This window comes from Augochlora pura, chromosome 9 (genome assembly GCF_028453695.1).
Source record: "Augochlora pura isolate Apur16 chromosome 9, APUR_v2.2.1, whole genome shotgun sequence".
Taxonomy (NCBI): Eukaryota; Metazoa; Arthropoda; class Insecta; order Hymenoptera; family Halictidae; genus Augochlora; species Augochlora pura.
The window spans coordinates 11,298,078-11,310,178 of record NC_135780.1 but is presented as its reverse complement, the minus strand read 5'-3'; the positions used below and the strand labels follow the sequence as shown (position 1 = coordinate 11,310,178).

Below are 12,101 nucleotides of genomic sequence, written 5' to 3'. Positions count from 1 at the left end.
AAACAAACTTACAGAAGAGTCGTCAAATAATAATATGTTTAGTACGTCAAGGGCCCAACAACTTTCAGCTAGTAGGCCAGATCGTAAAGCCATCATTATGCGCCAAGCTTCGACAGGCGCTACGTCAGCACGTGTAAGTTTCCGTCGCTTATAAATAAGCGGGGTCACCGCTTCTACGCTGTCAGGAGGGAATGTCATTTCTCTTTTTGATGTAGGCTGTTGGTTTATCATGGGATTGATTCCAAGCTGGGTCTACAAACGAGCAAGTAACGCTAAATACGTTGCTCCTGTGTCTGAAATTGAAAATACCCGAAATTGTTATAAGAAGTTCAGCATACCTGGTGATTTCCAGGTGCAGGATAAAGAGGGGACGGTTGATTCGAATATCGATGATCCCACGGAGGAGGAGCGTGCGCTATAGCATTCAGAGTTGGCTGAGGAGTGGTTCTATTTGGTTGTTGATTACCCCATTGCTGACTACTAGCAATTGCTCCTGCTGGAGGCGTAGAGGGCACAGGACCGACCGGTGGCGTCGGCTGCTGTGACTGTGGTGGTTGTGGCTGTGATTGCGATTGTGGTTGTTGCGGTGTGTATTGTACTCTACTGCTCCCACTACTGCTGTTGTACTGATTGGTAGTATTTGGCCATCCTGCAGTTCCAGTATCGCCGTTATATAATGTTCAACGACGCAAAATATTGTTATTCGTATATCGAACACTAGCTTACCTGGATACGTTGGTCTTGGTTGATTATATTGAGGATACTGTTGGTCTTTGGCAAAATCAGGATGACGCCTGGGTGGATTTGGACCTGGTGGTGGCGGAGGCATGTTCTTATTTGCACTTGTGCCTCCTGAATATATCTGTGTCCCTCCTGGAGCTCCATATCCTCCCTATAAGCGGAAAGAAATCATTCGGTGAGGCATGATGAAACTATTTATTGGAAGAACGAATGAAGGAAATTTTACCTGTTCTTGTCGGTAATAATCTTGTGGACACGAATAAGACGAAGTAGCAGAAGGTTGGGAAGGTGAAGAAGGTTGACTGGTAGCTGTTTGTTGTGGTACAGTAGCCGGATGTGTCTGCGGTGCAGACGGGTAGCTGTTACTTCTGGCGTTGGGCGGAGTTCCTGCCTGATAACTTGCAGCTTGTTGACTACTACTATATCTATTGTATATGTCCTGTCCACTAGCATTGTTCGGTGGCATGTTCCCTCCAGGATAACCCCTACGAAATTTAAAAGCACGATCAATGTTTTCCCTTGCACACTTAATTTAATGTAATTATGTCTCGTTTATCTCACCTATCGACATCCGGTACATAAGGTGAATAGTGTGACCTTGGTGAGTAAGGTTGATTGAACTCTCCTTGTTGTGATAGTGCATTTCCTTGGGGGCGAATATACTGATCCTGAGGATAGTTTTGGTAAGAACCTGTATTCTGGTAACTGCTTTGTTGTATACCTTAAACACAAACAAATATTTTCCACTCGTTCAATGACCTTTAGTTGTAACATGCTTCCAAATAACAATGAAAAATATGAAGACATCATTACAGCCAATAAACAACGGACAAAGGCGTGCTCAAGGGACACATACACATCGTTCTATGTCGTGAAAGGACACAAGGAAGAGAGAAGTACCTGGGGTTCGTAGTGGACCAGGGTAGGGCGCCGCGTTCGACTTGCGAGCAGAGCGTCCCACACTGTTGTCGAACGATTTCGCGCTATTCTGCCCGCCCTGGTTCGAACCACCTGTCGGAATATCATTCTCTCAACCGCTATTCCTTTCACACGATTCCACAACTATCAGGTTGATGTTACTGTCGTTGTTTATACACCAACCTAACACGTTCAACCCCAATCGAGATCACTATATTTGCTTGCCAGTAATAAGGAAGCTCTATGAAAAATTAAATTATTGGATTGCAGTTGCCTCTATAGAAAGTTTAGCCGCGAATCCATAGCGGGCTGAACGTGTTAATGTGTTGTATCTAACGTGTAAAATAAAATAGAGGGTGAAGCATTTACCTTGATGAGGGGATGGAGCACTACTCTGGCTTGGTGGTCTAGGAGGAGGTGGTGTATACTCCGCAGACGGTCCTCCAGGTGTACCGCCAGTGTAACCACTCTGGTAACTTCCATAACCGTCCATGGAAGCATTACTCGATCCAGCAGCAGGGAAGGAATCTTGTGAATTGGAAGACCCTGAGGAATATTTAAAGTTTATTTATCAAAAACGATTCTTTATCAACTAAGCTAATCCCAATAGTAAAAAACCTACCCGGCGAGGGTACAGAAGCAGTTCCCTTTGATCCTTTTTTCTTCGAGCCAGCTTCAACTTGATTGATGATGGGCTGCGGATCCACACCGCCGCGATCGAAGTGACATTCGTATGCCAACAAGTGTTTCGTGTAGTGTTTCCGGAGCGTATAGGCTGCGCTACTACTCGCACCGATGCCTAGCAACCCGGCTATGTCTTTCCACGTTTTGTTCTTTGTCACCTATGGAGAATTAACGTGATTTTTTCCCTGTTAGACATGCCACACCATGTTTACCAATGTCAAAATCCAAACAGCAAAAATCTGCATCTCGAAAAACGCAAAATAAAAATAAAAAGTACACGTGGAATAAAAAAAAAATTGTTACAGGTACTAGTCTAAAACAAAAACAAAACATTTATCTGGCAAAAATAACTAACTCTGCTTTGTTTGCATTCGAACGATTTAAAAAATTTTCTGACCATGCAGAAAAGTATGGAAAATGTGAAACAGACAAAAATACAGTCGAGACGAATTACCGTTATTATATTCATATTAAAAGTTTATCTTCACTGAATATTAGAATAATTCCATATAGCACCAAGGTTTGTAGGTCAGGGCGTATTCCATACGCGTCGAACGACTACCTCAAGAAAAGACGTGTTAAGCTTCTGTGTTCTCTCTCTCTCTCTCTCTCCCTCTCTCTTTGTTTGTTTTTTTTTTTCATATAGTATACAAGAACAAAAAAAAGGAAAAAAAAAATGGAACACTAATAACAAAAAAGTACAATGTGATCATGCACAATTCAGCGTAAACAGAAGGAAGCGTGTTCACAGTGGTTTTCAACAACTGACGATACTTTTAAAATGCATAATGTTGAAAAAGGAAAAATAAAACAGGAAACGATCAACTCGTGTGTGACTTCATCCAAGATGTCAGTACATGATATCTCGATGAGTGTACACGATTATTTAAACGAAAGACGAAAACGTGAACACATATAGAGACAATAAAAAAACTACGTAAAGACACCGAGGGCTAGATGGAACTACACTGCACCTTGCATACCTCCATGAAGCCCCCCCTCTCTTTGACGTGGAGGTATAGCCGAAATAGGTCGAGGGGGTTCTTGGAGATGGTAGGACAGCTTGTAATTGGTGTTCTTCGTTCTTCCATGAAGTTAACTAATTTATCCAGCCATGTTCTTCGTTCCATTGAATCATCCATTTCGTACAATTTCGCCAAGCTATCTGGTTTCTGTAATAGTCATTGTTGAAACTTTAGCCACATCTATATTATTCGACAGTATCTGGTCTGAAATGTTTAGAGCGCTAATTCTAACAATGTATATTATATATATACATTCTATAAAATATCGTATGTTACAAACGTGACACTATATTAATATTTTTGTTCGACTTGGTTGAGTGCTGCTACAACCCAAATCATTCATGCAATGAGTGCTATTTTCCCTGGAAGGTTCTATGTTGAACAATGAAACGTATCGGATGTATCATGCAGTTATGCCAAGCAAAATAACATAAAATATTTCTTTTAATAATAAAACGTATCGGTAACGGGTTATGATTTCGTGTGTTGTCAAGGTTAATAAATGATTCTGTTATGTATATATATACAGACGTGTGTAAAGAAATATAACCACTATGCAACAATTTCTCGATCACTATATCACAAAGAATTTACAAACAATACGAAAAACATATTATTTTTTGTAAGAACACAAATGAATGAATACTATACGAATATACACAGAATTTGGCCTAACAATATGTAAAAGCAGGTCGGGCGTAATTTCTTATAAAAAGTGAAACAAAACAGCATGAAATTTATTCATTATCGGTTTAGTTTTCCAAAAAAAAAACGAAATTAACAATCCCTACACTGTTACGGAAAAGTTAATGAAAAAAAATTTTATTTTATACCTATATCTAATTACCAAAGCATATCTCTACTATACGCTGTGCACAATATACATTTTCTCGTATTTTCATTTCAACTCAATAACCATGAAATACTGTGTAGACATTAGTAACTTCACCTTATCAGATTTACTCAATAGCTAAGCCGAGAATGAAACTATACGATTCTATATTTTTTTTATAAGGAATCATGCTCTGTTCACTTTTCCGTATTACTTGGCCAGATACCGTGTATCTGCAGAAGTGAGGCATTAAAAAAATAGGTGCATGTTAAAGTGATACACAAAGAACATATACAAAGCAAAAATACAAAAATATTTTGAGATTAAATAAAGCTCGAAGCATTCAACGTGTGTCAAATTTTCCGCAACAATGTAATAAATATTTATAGTGAAAAAACAGTAACCTTAGATCTGTACGGGTCTTGAGGCACATGACTGTTAAAAACCTGTAAAATATATAAAATATTGAAAGATGGAAAAGACTGTGTTGTCAAATTATTTACCCTGAACGCATATCTTTCTTTTTTTTTTTAATTTTGTTTCGCGTAAACTACGAACATACGTTTAAAAGTAACAAAATAATAAAGAAACAGATAGCTCGAATTCTGTTCTTTTAGAGAACTATGTAACAATACTATACATACAGGACTAGCAGGTGTACGTGGCCAACCAGGACTGTTCATGTCGGGATATTCTTCATGAATTGAATTGATACTCGCCGCACCAGGTGATGGAACTGTACTCTGTGGTGTAGTTGGATGGCTATGATACCCTCCCATCATTTCTTTTCGGACCTTTGGTGTGAATGCTGGATCTTCCCCAGAAGCTACACAGAGATGGAAATTTATAAATTTTTCTAAGAAATAAAGAAATACCTTGTGACACTTTTTACTAACCAGCCGATGCATTTGACAATGTAGATTGTTGAGAACCCTCGTCTAGAGACGTACCATCAGGACCAGTCGTTATTACAGATGTAACAGTACCACTTGAAGTGGACGTGACATTAATCGATGACGTTACTTAAAAAGAAAATATATATTTTTAACACTACTAACACAATAGAGAAGTAAATTGAAGAATTTGAATGTGCAAATACCTGAAGCCGTGGTGGTTATGCCATTATCGTTTGAGGTTTCTGTTGTAAGGTCTGAATGACTGGTAGAAGTTGGAGTTGAAGTAGGATGCGAATTAGGAGTGGTACTTGGTGGAGGCATTGGACTTCCCTCGTGGTTTAGAGGTGGTGTAGCTGCGGGAGTGTGTAAATGTGGTACAGCCGAACTTGTCGGAGGTGGCTGACTGCTAACGTGATTGGGTGATGGTGGTGGAGGTCCCATGGAGCTTGCTGGAGGTCCCATGTTACCAATCACTGTCACACCAGGAGTACCGGGTGGCACCATACCTGCTGTGTTGCTACTTCCATAAACTTGAGGTGGACCAGGACTGGGTGGCATACCAGGTGGTACACTATTAAATCCCATTTTATGCTGAAACCAAGAAAAATTGTGTTATAAAGTAACAGAACCATACAAATTAAAAATTCTTCATTAATCGACTTTAAAATTGTTTTGTAAATTTACCGTATATGGAGGGTATTGCACCAAGTTGTTGGGTCTGTTAGGAGCCTGATATTGATTATTAGGTGGTGGTTGTGAATTAGCTGGTGATGGATATCCTTGTGGAAATTGTACATGTGGTCGTGGAGGAGGGTAGGTACTTTGCGCGTGATAACCTCCAGGCTGACCGGCAGCCGTTCCACCAGCTGCATACCCCATCCCACCACCCATTGGGTTTATTCCACCAAGATTTGTTGCACCGGGTCCTGGTTGAACTACACCAGGACCGGTGTTATTCATTTTATAGCTATGCATGTGTGGTGAAGGACCCAATGGTTGCTGGTATGCTACTGGAACAACAAAAATTGACATATCTAATGATTTGTATGGATATTCGCGGATCTGCTATCCTTTATAAAATATTTATTATTTACCTTGTGTTGTCATAGGAGAATGACTCATTCGTGCTGGTCCACTACCATCAGATTGGCTACTCGACGGACGTGGAGGCATCTGAACAACGTTTTGTTGGCCTACAGAAAAGAAACATGTTGCAGTAACAAGAAAATATTATTCCCTGTGTTTTTATGACAGAATAATTGAAACATTTATGCCACAGAACATTTTGTAAACTTAGAATACACGAACCAACAGCAGGGGACATTGAGCGAGAACCTGTAGATCCTGTTGGTGAAGGGGTTGGTCTCATCCCCTGTGAGTTTGGTGTTCCTGGACAAGCAGGTCCATTCGAACTATCATTACTGTTTTGTCCAGATAATTCCTGTAACATAACAAATGAAGTAAACTATAATGGAGTCAAGAGAGCAGTTTATGTTGTACCTACAGAAGTATAAAATGTCACGCTCATGTACGAAAGTTATCTATGTCATATAGCATGAACCAAAACATGGTTGCCTTAAACGAAAGTACGAAGATGAGGGTTATGTATACAGTAGTCACTTTCGAACAATCGCATAATAGGTTATTTTTCATGTCGTTCGTCGATCACTTGTGCATGTCCCACTGAGCCACGATAGAAAACACGATATTTTCAAGAAAACGGAGAGATGGCTAAACAAAGGAAAAAGAAAAGTTTTGTTCGGTAACGTTCATTGAGAAGCCCATTTTTCAAGACGCCTTATTATATCCACACTTAATCTACACAACACGCTCTTTTCGCTGTCATATTTTGACCACGAGTCAAATCAGAAATACACACTACACGCGGCATTCGCTATACTAATCGTACGGTGCGACATAACACGTCATATACACACGCACATGTCTCCATGATATTTATTCGTTTGAATGTACATTCGTGTATATACACACGTAACACTTCACACAGGTCGTTACAATGATACATTGAGAGCGAGAGAGATAAACAGAAAGCAGGATGAAGGGCGAGGAACAAGCGAGGGAGGGGAGACCGTGTGTGTGAGAGAGACAAACAGACTGTGCGAGTCCGATGTTAGAGAAAGAAGACAAGTAGAAGATAGATAAATAGATAGAGACGGAGGACGAACTGTGTAAGCGCAAGTGAGATGAAGACAAGGATACAGAGTGGTAAGAGACGAAACGTACGTACGGGAAAGAGACAGAGGAGAAGACTGAGAGAAAGAGGAACAGAGAAAGAAGAGGAGAAAGAAAGAAAAGAGCACATCATTACACCTACCAGACAGTGGACAGTTCATCCGTAGAGAAGACGATTAGAGACTTCCTCGGATGGATCACGGAACGTATAGCATAGACAGTGTTGGACACAAGGACTCTCGGCATGACGCGAGAATCGAAGGAGAGGCGTTACCCCGCGCGCACTACGACAAAACCGACTGTGGACGACTTGTACGTTCCCCGTACGATTTTCACATGTTTTTACGGGAATCTCGTGGCTAACAATAACGACAGAGATCCGCGCTCGGATCATGTGCAGTTGAGAGAGTCGGTGATCTCGGCGGAACCGTAGGAGAACGGTCATAACATTGTCAGTACGTTATAGAACTGCCTACTGGTTCACACACCGTGTGCCTTGCTCGACCATCGCATGTTGTGTCAATAAGTCCCACCGAGCAGTTTCGTATCGCGAGGAACAACCCTCCGATATTTTCGATCTGAGAACAGCTCTCGCGATCGATCGGATCAGAAGTCCACGAGCAAACAACAGACTCGAATTTCGGAGTGTTGATCGTCTACGTACGTGTACATGGCCAGAGGGCAAACGAAAAACGTGATTCTTTTTATCGAATGTGGGTTCCGTGACTTCGGTTTACAAGATTTCGCGTCTAGCTGCTGCTCGTTGGAGGGCGTTCTTTCGTGGCGCGGCAAGCGTTCGGTAACCGTCGGCCGTTCCCGTCGCTTCTCGCTGAAAAGCACCCGTGTGCTCCAAAAACCCCGAGAGAATACGCGATAGAGAAAAAACTACTACTCCAAAGTCCAAACAGTACGAGGGTGCAAGTACTCCTTTTTTTCAAAAATCTATTAAGCAAATTCCCGTGAATTCTCGTTAGTTCCGACCGATCTGCCTATCATATTTCAATTCTCCCTCCTTCGATTCTCCGTTGATCACGACTAACAAGAACTTGTTTTACTTGCGCTTGGTAAACACTTCGAAATTATCGGCTCGGATAATAAAATTTAGAGTAAACGATCGAAGATAATGAGTAGAAACAGACAAATTTGAATGAAAAATGGTATTTTCTCATGGTCCCGTTATAACATTAACTATACGTAACGAGGTAGATGATAAAACGTCGGTATATTTACGTAGTCACGGATGGTATTACGGATATTATATAATAATGTTTTTATCTTTTAATGCTATAACAACGTTATCATTGCAGAACAAATTCAATGGCACGACAATCTGAGTTCTAAATTAATGTACATTCAACGTTTCTGGTATGTTACTCTATTGTGGGAAACTGAAATTCTGTGTATTCGAGAAGGCACGTCAGTTGAACAGCGGTTTATTGGGGCTAGAGCGTTTCAAAGACAAAATAAGGAAGAACGGAGCTATATTGTTGTTGGGAGCGCAAAATGGTGAAACGGAAAATTCTTAGATCGGTGAAGAGCAAAGAATTCCATGGGAGAAGAAGTATTACTGATTCATGAGAGCCAATGGCTCGTTTTTAATGTCACACAGACTGAACCGTTCATCGAGCGTTTAAAATATATTCGACACTTTTCAGCCGTGTCATGGGAATACGAGAAGTTCGATAGCATGTCGCGGAGTGACAGTTGCATGATCTAACGAACCGAATATAGCTGAACGATATAAAACGTCAGAAGCGTTTGGTGGGGGGAGAACTGCCTCGGATATATTCTGTATACTCCCCACCATCAATCCGAGCGAATCATACGCACGCTCTTGCTCGCACCTATGCTCGTGTAACCTATGTTGCACATCGGCCTCTCACTAACCCGCCCATCTATGTTGGAAGAAGCGAGAGCACGGCATAGAGGAGTGGGGATGCGTGTACATACTCGCGTGCAAGTGTGTAAGTTTGGAAGGGATACAGGGGAGACGGGCGAAAAGAGGAAGGGAGGGGAAGACAGATAGGGGGGAAGGGAGGGAGGGAGGGAGAAAGAGGCGGATGGAGGGAGACCACACACGTATGCGCAATGGCGTACACTTACACTACACTACAGAATGTGGTGTAGAGCGAGTTCTGTGTGTGTGAGAGAGAGATAGGGTGAGTGGGAGTGAGTGAGCGAGAGAGAGAGAGAGAGAAGGGGAAGTCGCTAATATCTGGGGCTCCAGCGGCCGCGCAACTCGCGCCCTAATCGAACTCTACAAGTCGCTTATTCTCCATCCCCACTTCCCACACCCTGCCCCTCCTACCGTAGCCAAGCCATACTCGAGAGATCTCCCTTTCGCTCACTCATGCTTGCTCTTTTCACGAGGGAAGTATTCAAGTACCTCCGTCCACTGTATCCAAGATCAAATGGCACTTCATGGCAACGTGAAATTAGAATTGCTCTGCAATGTCGGCAATATCGTCCCACATAAGACTCAATTCTCATACTTCTTTTTGTTTCTTTGACTGTTTTCAATTTCCAATCAATTGATACAAACAAAAACAAGAGAAAAGGAAAAGGCGAGATAACAATGACACGTGTGTACACGTGCATTCACACGCATGTGCCGTATAATTAAGACTTCAGTTTCGGCTCAAGGTGAGACACGTGAAATTTTTAACCCGAATAATTTAGGATTAGCACGTTACTAAAGAAAGACCTCAAAGTTGTTTTTTTTTTCATTTTTATAATTTGATATAGCAAAACACTTACCCCTGAATCAATTCCTTGAGTATTTGGTGTTGTGGATCTTTGCTGCAGATTGTGGAAACTCTGTAAACATGAAGATAACTTATATAATGTCTGTAACGATTTGTACATACAATTATAAAAGAATATTATTACTACAGGAGCATATTTAAAATAATTGTTCATTTTCTACAAATTCGAGAATCTTATTTTCATTATAATTCGTACACAGGCATGTTTTGATTATTAACAGTGTTTTAAAGACTTTTTTTCTTATTCAAAATTATGTACACGTAATTGCACATGATTTTTAGTGTACATCATGAAAAGTTTGAACATAAGAAGAGTACTTGAATAATAAACAGGATATTGTATAGGTATAAATTACCTGTGATTGGCCAGATTGTGGTTGTGGAGATGCTGAAGGTGGTGGTGCTGGAGATTGAGAAAGAGCACGTTGTGGTGACTGACTGGAAGGATTAGCTTGATTGGATGGAGGCGGTGGTGGATTCGGTGGACCACCTTGGTTCCATCCTCTCTGCTCTGTGTATAGACTGGAAGGATGACTGGTTTGTGTGGTGTATGAGTTTATCTAAAAAATACAAGTAACCATTAATTACCTCTTTGTTAAATTTATAAAGTATCATATATTTTACAAAGTAAATATACAGATGCTACCTGATGGTGAGTATATGGTGCATGGGGTCTTGTAGGAGAAGAATAACGTTGTGTGTACTGTTGATATGGCATAGGAGTTGGAGAACTTGGTCCTCCAGGCCCTGCATGTAATCTTGGTGACCCCTATTTTTCAGAGAACAATGTTATATTTTTAGATATGTAACAGAATGAAAAATGTTATGCTTGAAAAGGCAATAGGACAATAAGCATCAATTGACCAACAAGCAAACATATTTCTCATCTATTTGTAAATGTGATATCTCTGGTGTTATATATAAATAGATTTGTAAGAAGTTACCGTCTGTGGTGGTCGTTGACCAGGTTGAGCATAAACTGGAGGAACAACTGGTGGTCGTTGAATAGGCCAGGGTTGTTGATAAGTCTCTGGTCCCATTCCAGGATAATTTCCATGAAACCGATGCACTGGCGTAGATGCCTGAAGTAACTGATTTAACGTTGGGGTTGGACCAGTGGCCTGCGATATACTTTGGCCAGACAGAAACCTTGGCTGACCCGGAAAGCTGGTCGGTGTAGCCCCTACGTATGCCAATCGGGATTCAATCTTGGAAGCTGCATAATGCTCTTCCATGTCTGCTCGATGGACTCTTTCACTTTCATGTATTAAGTGTTTACCATGATATTCCAATTGTTTCCCTGGAAAATCTCCATGCTTTCCCACGTATTCCGGTATCTGCTTGGTCGGATAATCGGTCAACGACTTGGAGGGAAACTCGTTGGATTTGTTAGTATACTCCTCCGAGTAGTCGCGTATTACATTCGACGTGAACGGATGTCCGGGATGGTTCGGATGACCGGGCGCGTCGAGAGGCTCCTGCTTGCCGATAGTTTCTTGAGGCGCCTGGCCAGCCTCTCTGGGTGATTTTACCTCACCGGCAGTGTGTCCACCAATGTCCTCGCGGTATTGACTCATCTCGAAACCCGTGTCCCCGCCGCGATTCACATATTTAAGCAGCTGGGCCGCGCCCCGGGGCACTTTATCACCCGGCTCTGGATCCAGCTGCTGCTTCGCGTTAACACTCGCACTATTCCCACCGACTTGCGGACGTTTCTGTGCGCATTTCACGGACTCGTTCAGCTTCACATCGTTTTGTTGGCTCTCGGCTTGCGTCGCAGCCATGTTCTCCTCTCCTCACGGAGCCATCGTCGTCTCATAAACTGGCCAATCGCGGGACCTCGTGTGTCTCGCGTACTATGTGCTCGAAATCGAAATCCTTTCCGGTTGAATCTCTCCTATCGTGCCCAACACTTTCCACCACATCCTCAGTCAGACCAGTAAGCACTAAGCACAGTACTAACAATTTTCGCTTCCTGCCGTTTTCAAAGTAGAAGGAACCAAAAAAAAAAGTCGTACGCGAACGTCAAAAGCAGCGTCGTACTTAT

General features: G+C 41.7%; 1 protein-coding gene and 1 long non-coding RNA gene across 8 annotated transcripts in view; one reads left to right on the top strand and one right to left on the bottom strand.

Annotated features, from left to right (window-relative positions):
- The window catches only part of Osa (trithorax group protein osa), a 17,911-nt gene extending 5,810 nt beyond the window's left edge, over positions 1 to 12,101 (bottom strand). The window contains exons 1-21 of one of the 7 annotated variants that reach the window (XM_078189778.1): positions 11,334 to 12,101; positions 10,999 to 11,237; positions 10,701 to 10,823; positions 10,411 to 10,614; positions 10,047 to 10,106; positions 6,405 to 6,537; positions 6,191 to 6,289; positions 5,781 to 6,106; positions 5,300 to 5,687; positions 5,097 to 5,222; positions 4,845 to 5,026; positions 4,605 to 4,646; positions 3,318 to 3,515; positions 2,282 to 2,501; positions 2,029 to 2,205; positions 1,642 to 1,752; positions 1,303 to 1,462; positions 968 to 1,226; positions 727 to 892; positions 339 to 649; positions 13 to 252 (exon numbers count right to left, since the gene is read on the bottom strand). In XM_078189778.1, the coding sequence (XP_078045904.1) occupies positions 13 to 252; positions 339 to 649; positions 727 to 892; positions 968 to 1,226; positions 1,303 to 1,462; positions 1,642 to 1,752; positions 2,029 to 2,205; positions 2,282 to 2,501; positions 3,318 to 3,515; positions 4,605 to 4,646; positions 4,845 to 5,026; positions 5,097 to 5,222; positions 5,300 to 5,687; positions 5,781 to 6,106; positions 6,191 to 6,289; positions 6,405 to 6,537; positions 10,047 to 10,106; positions 10,411 to 10,614; positions 10,701 to 10,823; positions 10,999 to 11,237; positions 11,334 to 11,838 (4,269 nt within the window). In that variant the 5' untranslated portion in view covers positions 11,839 to 12,101. Of the gene's footprint in view, positions 1 to 12; positions 253 to 338; positions 650 to 726; positions 893 to 967; positions 1,227 to 1,302; positions 1,463 to 1,641; positions 1,753 to 2,028; positions 2,206 to 2,281; positions 2,502 to 3,317; positions 3,516 to 4,604; positions 4,647 to 4,844; positions 5,027 to 5,096; positions 5,223 to 5,299; positions 5,688 to 5,780; positions 6,107 to 6,190; positions 6,290 to 6,404; positions 6,538 to 6,600; positions 7,021 to 7,431; positions 7,565 to 10,046; positions 10,107 to 10,410; positions 10,615 to 10,700; positions 10,824 to 10,998 lie in introns of those variants that run through there. The other 6 variants (XM_078189774.1, XM_078189776.1, XM_078189775.1 and 3 more) reach the window with 6 other exon arrangements.
- Positions 7,472 to 9,261, top strand: LOC144474686 (uncharacterized). Its single transcript, XR_013494770.1, has 3 exons — positions 7,472 to 7,601; positions 8,597 to 8,850; positions 8,945 to 9,261. It is a non-coding gene; the product is annotated as an uncharacterized LOC144474686 (long non-coding RNA).